The 18494-nt window shown below is 35.4% G+C and overlaps 1 protein-coding gene across 1 annotated transcript in view; it reads right to left on the reverse strand.

Moving 5' to 3' along the window:
• Nucleotides 1-18494, reverse strand: part of DMD (dystrophin) — a 1043102-nt gene that overhangs the window by 281038 nt on the left and 743570 nt on the right. Inside the window, exon 51 of the mRNA XM_066545460.1 lies at nt 9535-9652. Coding sequence (XP_066401557.1) covers nt 9535-9652 — 118 coding nt within the window. The remainder of the gene's footprint in view (nt 1-9534; nt 9653-18494) is intronic.

The following is an 18494-nucleotide window of genomic DNA, read 5'->3' on the forward strand; positions in this document are numbered from 1 at the left end:
ACTTAAGATGGTGAAGCAGACATAAACACAGTCTGACACTTCCAGCAAAAATTTCCATAGCATAGGCGTTCGCTTGACTGTACACAAGTTCCCATCCAATTAAAATATAACAAAATAGATCTTTTTCCTAAATATTCCCTTTTAAGTTCTGAGTTTCACCAAGCCCAAATGCCACCACTTTCTCACCACATATCCGAGTACTCATTATCCACCCTCCTTTGCTGTTACTCAACCAGGGATTGTCCTCTGTCGAGTCACTCTCTCACCTGTCATGGAATAGACTTGCTGATAAGAAAGATGAAACAGAAGCAGCAAGTCTCCAGAACTGTTTTGTTTTTTCTCCTTCCCCCCCTTTTTGGTATGATAAAGGCTGAAACACTGTTATCCATCAAACACAGACTGAAAAGCCACAGAGTCACCATTCGATCCTGAAACCAGTAAGAAAATGAAATTCTTTGATTTATCTACAGCATTTCATAAGTAACCATAGTGATGGTTTGTATACATAACAGAATCAAATCACCAGCTGGTGCAACCACTCACCAAAGTCTTAGGACCTCTCTCACAGAGACTAAGCCAGTATTTACTCAGGTTGGATTTGCAAAGGAGCTTTGGGGCTGTGTAAAACACTGGTTTTATTTTCAGTTTATTCTTGACTCAAGCCAAACTAAAATTATGATAAATTTATATCGAGGATAGCCAAAGTAAAATCCTTAGGCCAAACATACCTCAGGATGCTTAACTAAGTTGTCTGAGAACTGCATGTTCCAATATATGTTTTTTGTGTATTTCATCCATTTTAGGAAAAGAGATGGGACACAGTGTACACCAAAACCTGCATTTTCCTGATATGGCTGATTATGTGGCATCTAAATTTAGCTTGTAATCTTTGCTGAGCAGGACCTCTGTTTCCTGTTTGCCCTTTAATTACTACAGAATATTATGGTCTTGTATAAATGAATATATACTGTTTTGACGCAGTATTTAAAATAACTGTGGACATTAAATATTGCCCATCCATCTGTCAGTGAATAAATAATTTGATCACATTCTCAAAACTTTATTTCTGAATAATTTCTTTTTATTTCCATTTATTTTCATTTTGACTAATGTGTTGTTACACAAGCATAGCTCATCTGTTTGTATCATCATGAATAAGATAAAAATAAAATGGATATTTTTACTGTTTACATGTGTGCTTATAGTTAAATTTAAAATTATCTGTGTAAGCTACTATTTCTAACACAGTAGTGACTAAAAACTGGGACCAAAACTGCAAACACTGAGGTTTGTTAGATTCAAACAAAACAGGTAGAAAAATCGAGTCTTCTGAAGAGGTATGGCAGAGAAAGGCTGGGATAAGAGATATCAGCCCACATTAATTTGACAAAAATCTGAACAAATGAAAGTAAAAGACTTTTCTGGAATTATAAAGAAAGTCTGTAGGAGATCTGGAAATTAAATTGAGGTAATTCTAACTTCTAATGATTCAAGAAGTTTGCTCTTACTATATTTTCATTGATATCTAAAGGCAAAACCAACCAAACAAAAAAATCCATATACTATCATACAACTGATCTGAGGCTTAGGAGTAAGTGCTTAGCATTTGGTAGGGAACTTTCTCCGTGAAGAAATATTAAGAATGACAGGTGGTGCTTGGATATAATCATATATTGCAGAAAAAGAATTGACAATTCCTACTTTGTTGTGGTAGTCCTCCCTACCAATAAGGTCTTGACTTTTCACCGTGTGTATTATGGATTCTCAGGTTATCCTGGAATATTTTTTTATCCTTAACTTGCCTGTTCTTTTACTGATTAAAATTACAGATACAACTAAATTATTCCCTAGTCCACATGTTCATATTTGCACTTGGGTGGCAGGTCCTGTTCCAGCTACATGAAAGCAGGAATACTTGTCCCCTGACTTTGTTTTTGAGGATGAAGCACTTGCATCACTTTCCCCCTGTGACTTCACTCACAAAAGTCACCATGTATGGGGAGCTACCAGAGCACACCATCTTCACTGCTGATGGCAATTATTTACATTACTCCTTTTAACATTGCAAATTGACTGGGTCAATTCAATGAATAGAGAATTCAATTTCTCTATTTCAATGAGAGAAAACATTCCTTTCTGATTATCTGGCCACTACACAAGTCAATGGAACATTCTACTACTTCTTCTGACAAGATGTAGTAAAACCACTTTAACATTTATTATTTTCAGTTTTTAAAGTATTTTATATAAATGTTAATTAACATTCACAAAAATGAGAATGAATTCAATTTGGAAATGTAATCAAAACCAGATTTTTTTCTGTAATGCTGTAAATAGGAAGCCTCATATTAGGCACTGTTAAATATGTTGAAATCTCTAAAATAACTCAGTGATTGCTTTCCCAAAGAACCACATACTCTTGGCAGTTTTGGTCAATTAAATGTTTAAAAAAAATTAACTTCTTTAATTAAGATGTGAAAGTCTTTGTATCCTGAGAAGCAATCTCAATTTATTTCAGATTTGCATATTATTGAATCCTTCAATATTTTTTAGAAGCTGAAAATTGTTAGCACATGGTTCTAACAATTTCAGAGACCTACATGAGCAGGATCTGCCATCTCATCCCGTGTGGCAGTTTCCTATCTTCCCTCTACATTTTGTTTATAACACTTTTGCAAGTAAATTTGTTTCTTTCTAAAGCTACTGAGGTGCTACTCTTGCTAAACTAAAAAAAGAGAAAGCTCCATTAAATGGATATATGAATGGAGATTTTTCACAAAGGCTCTAGGAACAAAGGTATGTAGTTATATAAAGTCTGTTAAAATATAACTCCTCTGGAGCATACAAGAAGGAAAAGATGACCCTGACAAAAGTGAACAGCACTTACCATAGTAGGGGAACACACTGCAGTACCTGGGAAAGGATTTATCATTTCATGCCTGCTCATGGTTCTGGGCCACAGTTTCAACTAATTGGTGACTGGGTAGGTTGAAGGTTGGGGGTGGAGAGCTGAAGATTTATATGTTTAAAATCAATTCTATAACTCAGTCTCCAAAACATTTGAAGAACAGCAGAGTGAATTGCAGAATATTAAATACATTTAAATTGTCTTGACATGGGTTAAAAAGAAGATACAAAGCAGACTCAAATGGCAGCTCCCCTCCAGTGCTGTACCAAATCATTCCTGAGGCTAAAGAGGAAAGTATGTTCTTCTGTCAGATGAGGGTCTACCCCAATTCTTTCAACCAGTTCACTTCATGTACCCATGGCTACACCATAAACAAAGCGCAGCCTGTTAACATGAAACATCTCCCTACCAAATCATACTGTCCTTATTCTAAGTGGCTTGTTTACGGCTTTTGTTTGTTTCTTTTCACTCTTTTGGGCCAAGCTGAAATTATTTAAAGGCTTTTAAGGAAAGTATTTAATATTACTTTTGCTGAAAGGTATCCTCTTGTAGCACAGTCTTATACTCCTCACTGGACTTTGTCTTTACAGTTCACGAGTTCACAGTTAGGTGAGATCACTTTGTGATCATAATTTTCTCAAGAGAGAGTTGATCAACCATTCTGCTTTTGTAGGAGAAGAAAAACTGATACTAAGACATAATTTGGACATAATTAAGTGCCTCTATATATCACAGCAATCCAGTGTGCCTGTCTTCCAACACAGACTGATTTCTAGCAGCATAAAACTTATCTATTCTGTTCTTATCTGAGTTCTTACCTATTTAGAAATATCTGGCCTAGAACTAGCCAGTTCCACATCAATTACCAACAACATGAAGTTTTGTAGTCTTTACAGCATTGAGATGTTAGAGCAAGCCACCAGCAATGATATCACCTAATACACTTATGACCTCTGGGGCTGCCAAAAACTCTGTGTAATTCCTGCAGAATTTACTTCAGGTTTTTACTGAATTTTACTGAATTTACTCTGTGCCATTTACTTCAGGTTAATAAACCAGAAGTAAAGAATAGTCACCCTTAGTGACTATTCTTCACTTCTGGTTGTAATCCAAAAGCTTTTTGGGAGGACTACAACACCTGAAGCAGGCAGCTGAGATCTTGCTCTTTGTCCTCTGAAGCACATTCTAGTATATATAGCCTGAGAAGTTATATATAACCAGAGTTCCCCAATCATTCAGATGTTTCTGGGGCATATTATCACCCATTCTTAAAGGGCAACTCTCCAGTGTTCCAAAATAATTTCCTACTCCTTCTTAAGATGTCGCATGACTTTCTTACAGGTCCTACAGCAGCAAACACGAACCAAAGAACAGATTTCAAACTCTATATGCTACTCAGAATAATTCCACCCTTTTCAGAGCTCTGGTTTTATCTTGTTATTGACATTTTGTTAAAAAAACCAACTGTTTCTCCCTTGTTTTGTTTCTATGGCATAAAGTTCTCGTGGGAAAAACAAGTTGTCAGCTTTAAACTGGTACATCAGGATGATTAATAAACTGCATGTACATGACATAGGAAATTCAAATTCTTGAAATGTTCTTCAAATATTCTTCAAATATGTGGAATTCAGAGAACATACAACTGGGGTTTATTCAGTAATTCAGCTTAAAAATATCAACAAGATAACTGGAAAACTGTATACAAATACAGTTTTCTCTTACACTTTTCTTTTTTGGTCTTGGCAGCTAGGAGGTTTACTACTGGATGGCAAATCCCAGATTGTATGAATTTGTTTTTTCAAGGGGTAAACTCATTTGTATTCAATAGCTCTAAGAGAAAATCACATGGATGGAAGTACAGTGGAAATGGCTATTTTATTAAGATGTAGAGAACAACAGTGCAGTTGTAATTCACTGTGGAATTTCTATATATTTTGTTGTGGAAGTGATGACAAGTTGATGATTTTGCCGTAAAACTGTCAAATACAGCAAACTACTAAATAAAGGCATTTTTATGTTGTGACAAAGAGAAATTCAGACTCTTTCCAGTTTAGCTCAAATGCAGCTCTCCTAATAACCAATTATAGCATATAGGTTTTCTTCAAAAATATGAAAACCAACCAACAACAAAAAAACAACCACAAACAAACAAACAAACCACAAAAACAAAATACCTCTTCTAAAGGCATTGTCTATAAATTATTCATATACTTCTGATCTTGTTTTCTAAAACGGTAAAAAAAAATTAAAAGGAACTATTTTGTCCCAAAATATAATTCTTTATCAAAATAGTCTTCATTGTAATGTTTGTATTTATTGCTATTATTTACAAATTTAATGTAATAAGAATTAATTAACCTCTCAAGTGATATTTTGAGAGTACAATAAATTTCACAAAATTGCTAAAAAAAAATGTACTTTTTTGACTTTGGTTTATAATCTTGAAAGGGAGATTGCTTTGCTACTAAGGGAATATTTCTTCATACTGCTTTATAAATATGAATTTCCATACCTCCTCAATCACATACACAGCCAGTAAAAATTGCAAAATTGGGATGTAAATTACTAGCAAATTAAAACCACAGAAGGTTTATGCACTGTTACCTCTTGCACATGTGTGAACACAGCAGCAGGAAGGCCTGCTATTTAAAATTTCTTATATTTCCAGAATCTAGCAAGATTTAACAGAGTCTTTTTAATTGCTTTGGTATTTCTGATTGTAAGAGTGTAAATTTGTTATCTCCCAGTGTTTCTATATTGACTTCTTACCAACTTTATGTATTCATACATAAGGACGGATGGAAAATAAGGAATTTTCAAAGTTTAATTACTTTTTAAAATTGAAAATTACTTATAAACCCATTCATTTTAAAGAAGCAACATTTTCAGCAGCAGTAAAGCAAAGAGTTTTGGAGCTGTGATGCATTATAGAGAGAAAAAATGTGATTGTACAGCATATGGTTCTGTTAGAACAGAATGCTTCTGCACTAAAAGAGCAGAGAGGTATGCGGCTTTTTCCCACAACTCTTCCTCAAGACTGAATGTAATTATTATTCTTACATATTCTTGAGTGTGTAAGTTGTAAACAAACTATGATTTAAATAGAATACACAGAGATTTAAATAAAACATTATGTAAACATAACACAAGCTTTACTTTATAGAGCCAAGGTATTTGCATGTAGAATAGATCCAGCAGTTTCATGCAGATAATGAAGGGTGGAGAAAAAAAGTTCAAAGGAAATAATTCATTTGTAAGAGCTTATCTTTCACTACCGTTTTTACTTCATAAGAAAGACTGAATCTATGCAATACTATGACAACTCTCTTGAAAATAATCTCATGATTAGAGACTTCTTTTGCAAATTAACAAACATCTTTTGACTTTTTAAAATTTTGTATAACATCTTTACCTTGTTTTTTTTTATAAATACTTTAAAAAGGAAATAAGGTTTCTAAATATATTTCCAAGTTGAACTTTAATAAACATAACATACGTATTTCTTCAAGAAGTGTTAGCAATGTTAGCACAGAAGCCAGAGCCTTCAGGGTTTATTTTCAATTGATGACACACCAACCCATCCTGTGATGAAGAATGCAGCTAACTCTAGTCTTGTAGAGTACCTGAGTCTAATTTAGTATTTACAATATATCCCTTCAGTGATATTGGCCAGGTGATTGAACAACCTCTTCATACAAATTAGCTCGTCTCATCTTTTTGTTTCCCAAAGTGTGAGATGCTGTGCTTCAGCCCAGGGCGTGCACTGGATAAAGTCAAGTCTATTAGCTCCTACATGAAGTCCAGGGCATTGCAGCCCATCACCCCCTTTCCTTCCTGATGGGATCTGATACTTTTGGCCCCTGGGAGTGAGACATTACAGAATGGTGAGGGTGGTACACAGCTGCTGCAGGGGAGCACCAATGTGTCAATACACAGGTCATGAAACAGAATAGATTAAATGTGTACTCATAGCTGCTGAAACATAACCATGGTAACCTATTTGTATTTATGAGGAGGAAGAAAAACTCAGGAAATAGGAGAAAGTCTGTGGATGAAGTAGAAAGGGAGGACTTGCAGCAGGACCCTGGTGCAAGGCACAGATATGAGGGAGTGGACACTCCCTATGGCTTTGAGGAGCACACAAACCTTAGCAAGTGGAGCAGATTCTCCAATACAGGGTTCAGTTCTGGCTGTGAACAAGATTCCCAGGAATGCACTTGGGGACAAGACACTGCGTGCAGCAGGCTGAACTCAGTTAGTGCTGGAGGACAAGGCAAAACACCTGCAGCAGCTGAGAGCACTGTAGAGGGCAGGAGTGCAGTAGGTGAGAGCACACAGCTGGAGACACCCAGCTGGGTTGGGAATAAGGAGCTCCCTATTTCAGGACAGGATAGCACTGTGAAGGGTAACTACAGAGGTAGCTGCAGTCAGAACAAGTGGATCCTGTCTATACAGGTATTCAGCAGGCCTAATTCAAACCAAATAGAGCAATCTCCATCTTCTTCATATGGCACACAAGGAGAAAAAAAATCAAGCAATTAAAAATATAAAAATTACTGGTGTTCTTTAGAAGAGATGAGAGTATGTCATTTGTGGCAAATATTCTGAAATACCTTGCCTGCCACATTGTAAAATCCTAGCATCTTTGTGTCCCCAGAAGTATCATGATCTCCTTAATATCCAAAAGCAATAAATACCCCCTAAGTAGTGTTTAGTATTACTAGAATTGTCCGGATATAAACCAAATAAACATGAAAAATCTTCATGTATCTAGTCTGCTGCCTCAGAAAACTGGAACAAAAATGGCTCTGATCATACTCCAAGGTGTGCTTGATAGGATATAAAGGGACATGACCTGCATCTACTGCATCTTAAGTTGTACTTTTGTAGACAAGGATATTGACAACTTCAGCACAGGAAATTAATTCCTAAATCACAGTAAAACTAATTTTTGGTACTTAAAGTTCAAAAATAATGGATATTTTTTGGAATTCTTATAGATAAGAACTAAGAAATCATCATGTAAAATGTATTTACTGCACTACTAGCCACTGACACAATCTGTAGTATGGTTGAGCTATGATATACTCCTTCATGATTTACAGTCTGATAGCTGCTCTAGTTTGCTGTATGAAAAAGAAGCATTTAATCTCTCTTAACTGGCAACTTCACTTAAAGTGAAGTGCAGTTTTCCAACAGAACAAAATTCAGTCATGCATACAATTCACATGAGGATATATAGGAATTAATCTTGGATTTTTTTGAAGCCTGCAATTCCTAACTTCAGAAGACTTGTTTCACAATTAAAAATTCAAACATGCTACAAAATACTTGTGGGAGTACTGCATGTGTTGGTTTTGAATAAGCACTGTAAAGCTAAAGTATATGTACACAATTCATGTGAGAATTCAAAAGAGTAGGTGATTCTAAAATTAATTTACATGTCCACCAGGAGCAGGTTCTTATGTAGTATACAAGCACTATCCCTTTTTTCTCAAAATTTTAATCATGAAGCTTCTCCTTTTCTATGTAGCATATTTCAATAGCAGTTTAAGAATGTTATTGCACATAGGATATACTCCAAATATCATTTATATGTGTGACTACCAACAATATGGTACAAACATGCATTTTGATTCGAACATAGTATGGAATGTATGTACCTGATGGATTAAAAAAAAAAAGAGATAATAATTATATAGATATATTAAGTTTGTAATCATAGGGATAGAAAAATTTAGCCTACATTTACACCCTCAAAGTCATCAGTTGCAGGGAGCAAGCCTTGGTCTCGAGGCCAGGATGTACAGAACAGTTTGCATCTACCTAAAATAAATTGTCTCTGTCCACATGCAAAGCACTTGGCCGTGGTCTTCTCTAAGCTCCAGAGCAGACCTTGAGGACCATAAAAAATCCATTTTTTCTTAGTTTCTAGCCCTGAGAATTTGAGATAATAACTGAAGATATACAGCAGTCCATCACAAGGGCTGCTTCTATAAAATGACCTTGAGAGTGTGTTTCATCCTATAGTGAGGGGTATAGGACATGCAAGCTTTCAAGGGTGACAACACTATGTCTTCTATAGGCTTCTACTAAAACTTAATCTACTGATTTTTCCACCTTAGGCACAGCTAGTTGGTTAAATTTGGAAAAGGAAAACAGAACTGAAGGAATAATACAGAGTAATGCAGAGCATCATCAGACTTGTGCGTCAGCTGAGGGGAGATGAAAGAAGAGCCTGCAGCTGTACTACGGGGGATGGAACTGAAAGCTTCTCACAAGCCTGTGGCTATACTCTGTGAATTCTTTCTTTTTTCTCCTTGTGTAAGAATAAATGTAGTTCTTTATTTTCGGTGCTCACATTCTACATTTTGTACGATTTGTCCTTCCACTATGAAGACAAGCAATATGAAGTTGCAGTGAAAAATCTGAAATATGGGATCACTGACTTTCACTGACATTTCTTCTATACACAGTTTGGAAAAGTCATCTGAGAACTGTCACCTGTTGGAACTCTCCTTCTCCTGGCAAAGGCATAAAGTATCTGCAGAATGCCATGCTTATCATATAGGACAAAATTTCCCAGATTTGCTGAAATGCCATATGGTAGCAGAATCACTACTTACTGCGGTCAGTAATTATTGTCCGGGCCTCTTGATTGCTTGTCTTGTTTTTAAGATTTTGTGCTGCAGTTATTAGTTCATCCAGCTGGGGACGTCTTTGCTCCAGATCCTGTAGTATTGCCTAGTTGAACACAAATTCAAAAATAAAATAAAGAAAAAAGCACAAAGAGCTTTTGAGAAGACCACATATAGGGACATTTTTGGTGCAAACTTGATTTAAAGCAAGAAGATTGTTTGCTGTTTCAAATAATAAAAAGAATTTGGTCTAGACCTTCTAAATATTGTTGTTATTAATTTAAAAATACCAAGTATAATTTACAATAATAATTTTAAAGAACATGTAAAACTAAATACAAAGTAGCAACCACTCTACATTTTTAACATATCAAATTATGCAGAATAAGTTATTCTCCTCTATAAAACTATATAGAAGGGCACTATTTTTCTATATCATCTTATAATTTACTGTTTATTTTTAAAAAGAAGATATAAGGGTTTACATTCTTGCCAGATTAGGCAGGCTTTTCCTATTAGCTCATGAATTCTAATAAATTATCTTTATTTTTTAGTATTTCATGACTGTTTAATTGTTATTTATTGGTTAAAAGCCATTGTAAGGATGTTAATGTCACTTTTTTCTGTCCTCAGTCTTTACCTACCTGAAAAATAATTAACACTCACAATAATGTATATGCTACTCAAACCAATATATAAAGCCCAGACAATCTGACTAGATAGTAAGAAGTGGATTTAAAGTTTCTCATGGGGAAAAATATGAGCTTTGTGGTATTTAAAAGGCAATAAAAACTAAAATACAATAGCTTTGGATAAAATGAAAATGAAAACTCAAGGAAAATAAGGCATATAAGACTTATGCACATATTTAACTTATTTCAAAGGATTAGGGAAGAGCTAACAAGGAATCAGTGCAATCATTTCTCGATCAGAAGCATCCAAGTATGTCTTTAGAAGACTGACCAAATTCAGACACTTCAGCTACCTATTGTGGAGTTTCCAGAAAATATACTCATTAGATTTCCCTGTCTTAGGAGTTAAAAGTAGCAATACTTATTACATAACTAGAAACTATAAATTTTATTCTACATACAACTTTGAGTCATCAGAACAGTGCAGTGTGCCATCAGACAGTCAGTAGGTACACTTTAACAGATATCAAGTTGGCAGCAAAGGCCAGAGAAGGATTTCTATTTTTGAGGCCAGTTACAGAGTCACTGGTTAGATAATCTGTTAGCATTCTCACCTGCCTGTTGATAAAGTGTCTGGAGTATTTCACTGTCTTAAAAGTCTCCTCTCCTTAATATGTTTTTGTTCTAAATAATCATAGTTGACTTTAAAAAGCTGTTATGCACTGACTGTTCTGGATAGAAAAGACCTGTGAGTCTGATCTTAAATTTGACCCTCCAATTTCAGACTACCATTCATAATTTCCACCAAGTTGAAGGTTACAAATAAAGACCTAATACTATTTTCTGTTTAATGATATTAACAAAAGGGCAGAAGAATATAGCTTTCAGTAACTACAGCATGTACTATAAAAAGCAAACTAAAAGCTCCACAGAGTTTCATTTTGTTCAGTTACAAACTCTTTGGGAAAAAAAGGGTAGTTTTCAAGACACACATCTAGCTACAGCCTGTGAAATTCTTGCTTTTAACTTCTGTATCAGGTCTTTGAATATCTATTATAACTGCCTTTCTAAAGTCATACCCAAAAGCTTGGATGGTATTTTTTCACTTGTATACTGATTGAATTGCAGAGACATGCAGTTAAAACAGCAGCTTGCATAATTAAGCAAAGAAGAAATTTCTAATTAGAAGTCTCTCCTCAGTAAGAGAAATAAAATCTACTGATGCCATTACTATCTCTAGATATTTATGTGCCTTCCAAACTCCATTTTATAAGAAGACAAGTTAATGAGGGACATGAATTTCAGAATAGGAAAAGCAGTCCCAGTGCAGTTGAACAGCATCTGTATTGCACATATTGCCAAAATGGACAGTGCAGAAGAACACTAAAACACACACAACAGGCTTAGATAATTCTGTGGCTTCCCTTTCTCTCTCCTTCCCTACCTAGAAATGTTTACAAGAGGAAAAGAAAATTAAATTATTCTAAGGTCTTATGCCAAGAGTGACTCTCTTCCCTAAAGTTTCCTAAATATAATTTCATACCGGACTACACAAACAGAGTGATTTATCTGATCCAGCCTGAGTCTCCAACTAGACTTTAAATGCTGTGGTTTTACCACTACTAAAGAAAGCTGCTGTTATATGTTTCATATAGTAAGAAATGAAGCACTAGGTAAGGACAGCTCAGAAAGGATTTGTTCAGTACCAAAATGAGGAAATGGAGCTGATCTGTGACCAAGGGCTCACAGAAGGATTTACCCCCAAGACACATCTGCAATTCCTGAACTGGACATTCAGGAAAACCAGAAATGCCTCTTTAAAGTGAGTCTTCTAGTCCTGCTGTTCCCTTGGGGATATAAAAATCTCCTCCTTGTATGGATTATGTGGACAGCCTTCCCTCTACGATTTCATGTGAATAAAATTATTTTCTTTTGGATGCACAGGAGTGCATTTTTAAAAGTTCAAGAAGGACACTCTTAAACTCTTAAAACTATATACAGATCTGAATATTCTTAGACCTTTTATAAGACAATAATACATAATTATAAAACAGAGTTTTTTTCTTACTCTTACAAAAAATCAGGATTTCTCAAATAAATATATTTTTCCTTGGTTTAATTCAAAGTGTCTGAGAACTTTACCCAAGCAATGTCATATTTTATTCAGTAGAATTTTACCAATTACAATTACAAAATTGTTACAATGTTTATTGGTCTAGTTTTACCAGTTTGTACAATCTAAAAGATTTTGCAAATACATGTGCATTCATATATATATATATGCACTATATATAGTGCATATATATATATATATGAATGCACATGTATTTGCACATGCATACATAGTGCATATATGAAACCACAGTGGAAACCTGGATAAAAGTAGCTACTAAAACACATAATTTCCAATTCTTCCTGTGATCCTGTAGCATGAAAATAAATAACAACACTTGAGCTCCACTTCAAGTGTTATCATATTCTGTGACTGGATAAACTGATCATGCAAGCTGTTTTTGTGGGTTAATAAAAATACAGCTATTTATGCTAGAAAGAGCAGTGCTTTGAAGAATACAAACTAAAAGATCACTAAGTATGATTTTTGGGAAAAGTTAAAATTGAATAGCTTTAAAGTATTAGCTAGATGATCTAAAACAAATGGACAAAACCCCCAAAAACCAAAATCAGAAGAAATTAATAGCTGGAGAGCATTTTAAAAACTTGTACAAATTCAGCCAAGTATTTAATGTTGTAAAACGATCCTCAACAGAAAACTAAGTGGAAACTATTAGAAGTTACTGCTACAACAGCCATAGGAATAAAAACTCATTAATAGTGGCACCCTGTTGGAGACACAGCAGATGCAACAGACCAGATGCCTCTGATTTGGAATGTCAGCACACGGAAACAAATGTGCTATATAAAAATGGGTAATACAGAAATGAAAGTTATAATTAAACTACTTTCAAAATACATGAAACAGAAATCTATCCAACCCCCATTAGGTCACCAAAAGTACAAGCACAATGACTTAGGGAGTCAGTTAAACTAAAAGTTGTGGGGTTTTTAATAAACAAATTCTTTGCATACTCTACCAACACTTTTCTAGTGCTCTGTAAAGGTACAAAAATGCATTCTCCAGAACATTATGGAACATATTACAATAAAGAAATGTTGCTTAATTATAAATGCAACTTCATATGAGTAGGTCAACAGTGAAGGACCACTGACATGCATAGTTGTACAAACACATTTTTAAACCCCGAAAGAGCTTTTCTTTTTCTTCCACATATCTATAAAGGCCAACGTAACGATGCTTGGTGATATCACAGTAATGCATGATAATGAGTAAGGAGATACAGTCATGCAACCTACCTAGAGTTAGAAAGTGATGCTATTCACTTTTAACAATCTTTCCACATTTGCGGATGGCAGCTGCTCAAAAGAAAAATCCAATTTTCAGGTTCCTAACTTTTATGATTTTCTTACAGAAAATGGGTGTTGAGGTATGGAACAAATTGTTCAAGTCAGCAACTGAAATAACTTGCATAAAAATTGCTAAAAAATAAACTGACAAACTGAAACAGGTGAAGAGTGACAAATTCTTGATGGGACTTCAAGGTTTGAGACTGAGAATTAAAATATTTTCTGGCTTTATAATATACAGCCTGCATATTTGACACTCTGGGCATGCTAGTTTCTATATATAACAGGATCTTTAAATCTATCCAGTCTATTTTTTTTTTCTTTTTTTCTTGACTTTATGGCAAGTGTTATCAAAGTGAAGTAGCTGAATTACAGGATGGTACCAAGACTTAGTAATTGACTAATTGTCTACTAGTGCTCATTAGGGGTGTTCACTCTTTAGTATCTGAAGAAATCTTTCCCACACAAAGCGAGGACTTTCCATCTCCCTTTGCTGAACTCAAACATATCAACAAGAGTTAAGGTTGCTGCTTACATGTTTCCAGTCAAATATAGCTTGTTATCTATTTTATACTAAGTATAGGAACGTTAATGGTGAGTGAGCGAAAAAATTATATTTGGGCAAATTAGCAATTTGGATTTTTGCTCTTCCATGTTAAAAGCAATCTGGAAGCACTTTTTATCAGTAAAAGCCCATGGCTGAAGACTTAGACTCCACAACTGTTTGGGATGATTTGTTTTGGCCCACTCCCAACCTTGTTTAATGAAACAAACCAGTGAACCACAAGAGCAAAAATGGATGATTAATGCAATGTGAGAATGTAAGGGAAAAAGAAGATATATTTCTTATCCTGTGAAGCTATTTGCTCCTCTGAACTAACTCACCATGATATCCTCAGAAAAAGCATAATTCCATTAATTAGTTGTTAGGAAAATTATTTGCTCATCTTTTGGAAAAACTTTAGACTCTAAAACTTAAATTTAAACAAAAAATGCACTGATAACTTTGAAAATGTATAGTCAAGACAACTTTTACTTAAAACAACTAAATTTCTTGTGGCTGATTTGTTCTCTAAATAAAATGTGTTATATACACACACCTAGAAAGAGAGAAAGCTTTGGAAAAAACTTGCTAACAATTTCAGAAAATGAAGATATGTAACACCTACAATTCATTTACATAATAAAATTGGCTTTGTTAAGATATTCCTCCCAAACACAATTTGAATTTGTTTTCTTGTCACTAAGCAGGAAGAGAATTCGAGTGAAAATGGTCATTTACATACTCTCTATATTTAAACATAAAATTATGAAACAATAAAAGCAATATAATGCAGAGGAGTTTTTTGAAACAACTTTTCTTTTGACTATTAACTGTTTTCTGTTTTCCCTTTAAAGCATGCACAGTTTTAGGAAAATACAAGGATCCAGAGCAACTATTTAGCAATGCTGATGGCTGATTGGTGCCTGCCAGTGAAATCAGAACTTTAACAGACGACACACTATGAGTTTGATATTTCCCGAGAGCTTTATGCAGTCCAAGTTTTCCTAAGCAAGTACTTTTATGTCCACTTAGGGCCACCTCAAGAACTGCCTCAGCAGCTCTCATAGCTGTCTGAGGGAATGTATCAGCTCCACCAGTGACAGCTTATCAGCTGCTGCATGAGATGCATGAAAAAGCATCCCAGAACGTTTTGTGAGGTTTTTTTGTGACATTCACTCATTCAGTTATGTTGGTGGCATTGTGAATGTTCCTTTACAACTTAGGAAGCCCCGTTCATTCCAGGAGGTTATGAAAGCAAGGTGTGCAACATGCTGTTGATGCACACTAATCAAACCAAACAGAACAGGAATAATTAATTTGAGTCTCCTCGTGTTGACCATAAAGGATGGTGATGGTAAGCTAAGATGATGGAAAAAGGTAAGGTGATGATAGTGGTGGGAGCTGGAAAAACTCTCTCCCTCTCACCCTGCTCCCCATTTATTTGTCTGTAGGAAAGGGCTTTGGAAGCACATCAAGAGGATCAAATCATCAGCAGCTTGCTCATTATAACTGAGATAACTGAGATGCCTTGATGGACTGCACTGGAGTCCATCCAGCATACAGGATGGAGAAGATGGAGAGGAGACCAGAAAAAGATTACAGTGTAACATGGCTTCTGAATGAATCATTCTGCAATAAAAGGAATTTGCTCTATTGTAGCTATTGCCAGGGAAAAAAAAAGAATAAAGCTAGAGATGTATCTGTAACAAGTAGAACAACATTTAAAGATTTGGGTGTTTGGCTATAATGAGATCCATTCCACTAGAATGCAGTGATAATTCACATGTAAGAACTGAAGACTGAAACAGGATTAAAGCCCTAACAGTAAAACTGATGTACATGAACTGTGTGTGGAATTACAGCCTCTTGACCCCAAACTATGTGGCCATCGAATATTATTTTTTCTGCAGTAAAGTATTAGCATTTAAACAACCAGGCAAAACTATTCCAGGGTATCTGATGTCCTTTCATCCCACTAAATAACTTAATGGATGAGAACTGGTGTTAGGAGCTGCAGAGCTTCCCCAGTTTCTGTTTCAGTCAGCAGAACTGAAATCTCTCAGTGCACAGCTGCCATTTGTGGAATGTGAATTTGCAAAATTTACTACTCTTTCTTTTTTATAACTAACGGTTTTTCAAATTAAGGGCCTTTCCAATGCACTTAAAAATGTGAATTACCAAGGACACTGAGGGCAGATGCTCTGTTTTTCAAGGCTTAAGCTTTAGTCTTTTCTGTACAGGCTTTTTTTTTTGGATTATATACTTATCAGTTTGTCACATTTTTAGACAAAAGTAAAATAGTATTGAGTAGACACAATTTTATGCTATGAAGATAAGAAACAAACAGATATTTTTTGCTGTTTTTTTTTTAATTTAAGAAAATAACTAACATTTTATGGACAAGGAAAACTAATATCTTGACTAAAGATGCTCTACAAATTCTCCAATTTTATGCTTCAAAAAAACTCCCACAGAATGACTTCATCACTTCATCAGTTTCTACTGGATCTTCTGGAAATTTTTGGTTACTTTTATTGGAAGGCTTCTTCAGTAATAGCAAGTGAATAATAATTAAGGAGAGTAAATGTATTGGCACAGCATAAGTTGACAGGTGAGTTTTTCTTTAGGACCTTAGGAAACTAGATATTTTTCTCAAGAAAAATATGAAATGAAGAAGAAGGATTTATTCTGGTTTGTTTGGCTTTGCTTTTGAAAAAGAAAACAAAACTGTTACACAATTTTTTCTTACAGTGAACTTAATATTATTTAGCTCTGTGTGTGTAGGTAGGGGGCAGGGGAAAGGAAAGGTGTTTCTAATTTACTCTATCTGGTAAGAAATGTTGGAACAATTCTGAAATAGCTTTAGCCTAACTCTAGTAAGGTGGATCTTTATTCACATCTTATTCATATCTCATTGTCATACCAAAAGATGAAGTTACAACCCTAATTTTGTTACTTAAACCTTTCTGGTATATTTTGACAGGTTTTGCTCTAAGAACTACACTTTATTTTTGTCTCTATGTCTATTGGTTTTTTTGGTTGCGCTTGTTTCTTTGATTTACTTCTAGTTTTTATTCCTCCACGTTTCTGTTGCTATGTACTTAATTGCAGTCAACAATAATACAGAAGGTAAAGGTGGAAACCTGAAAAATTCTGATGTTCATATTTTGTTGACAGCAAAGGAAGGAAGGAAATGTAAATATGGCTCCCTCAGCCTTTCCTCATCAGAGGGATGCTCCAGACCCTTCATCTTTCTTGCCCTCCCCCTTTACCCACTCCAGAATCTCCAGGTCTCTCTTGTCCTGAGGAGCCCAGAACTGGATCCATCACTGCAGACACACTCATCTCACTGGGGCTCAGTGGAGGGGCAGGATCAGCTCCCTGACCTGCTGGCACTGCTGTTCCTAAGGCACCCCAGGCTACCCTTGGCCTTCCTGGCCACAGGGGCACACACTGAGAGCAGCTGTGTCACTGATGCCTTCTCCTCTGGAAAATATATAAGGGACCAAGAATTGGCAGCACCTCTCCTTCCTGCATTTCCAGTGAATATCGTTGGGAATGCTGGTGGAGAACACCTGTCAGATTAAAGCACATATTCACAAGAGGCAGGTGAAGGAGGTGCCAAGATGGGTACTGGATTTTATATTTCTGCAGAGTAGGTTGGAAGGGCTTCCATTCACAGGCAAAAGCCAAAGCAGAGGAGCACAGCAAACTGCACTGTTGTAGAGGTGAGCAGCAGCACAGCTGGGCACGAGTGTCAAGGCTGTGCTGCACCTATTTTATGCAATTATGCCTCATTTTAGACTTTTCTGTCATTTTATGGTTCTGCCCTTGGTTAATATATCTTGCTGCAGAGAGTTAATTTGCTCATGCTAAAAGCTACTGAAGATAGTTTCCTGATAATACAATAATTATTAGCTATGGAAACAATAGCATTGAAAAGGTATATTGGCTGGAAATTGAAGACAATACAGTTTAAACAGAAAAAATGCAAATTCTCAGTAGCCAATATGTTTAAATACAGAGCAAATCACTAAAGAATATAAGAGACTATTAACAGAACTTTTAATTTATTTTTTTTTAATAGACACAGTTTGGAAGAGTAAGAAGATGAATCTCTATGTAAAATCCCATGGACTGGTTTCACATATAGTATATGAACATACTTGTCCTTTCTGACCTTGAAATCAACGATTCAAAATTGAACTCCCCTTTAATATCAGTTTCTCTGAGATGAATTTTCAACACTGGTTTCCTCAAATCAGTATCAGTCCTACTTGGACCCCCTTCCTCACACAGATATAATTTAAATATATTTAAGCGATTTCTGACTGAGAGCAGTGTTTAAG

This window comes from Molothrus aeneus, chromosome 2, assembly GCF_037042795.1.
Source record: "Molothrus aeneus isolate 106 chromosome 2, BPBGC_Maene_1.0, whole genome shotgun sequence".
In the NCBI taxonomy this organism is placed as follows: Eukaryota; Metazoa; Chordata; class Aves; order Passeriformes; family Icteridae; genus Molothrus; species Molothrus aeneus.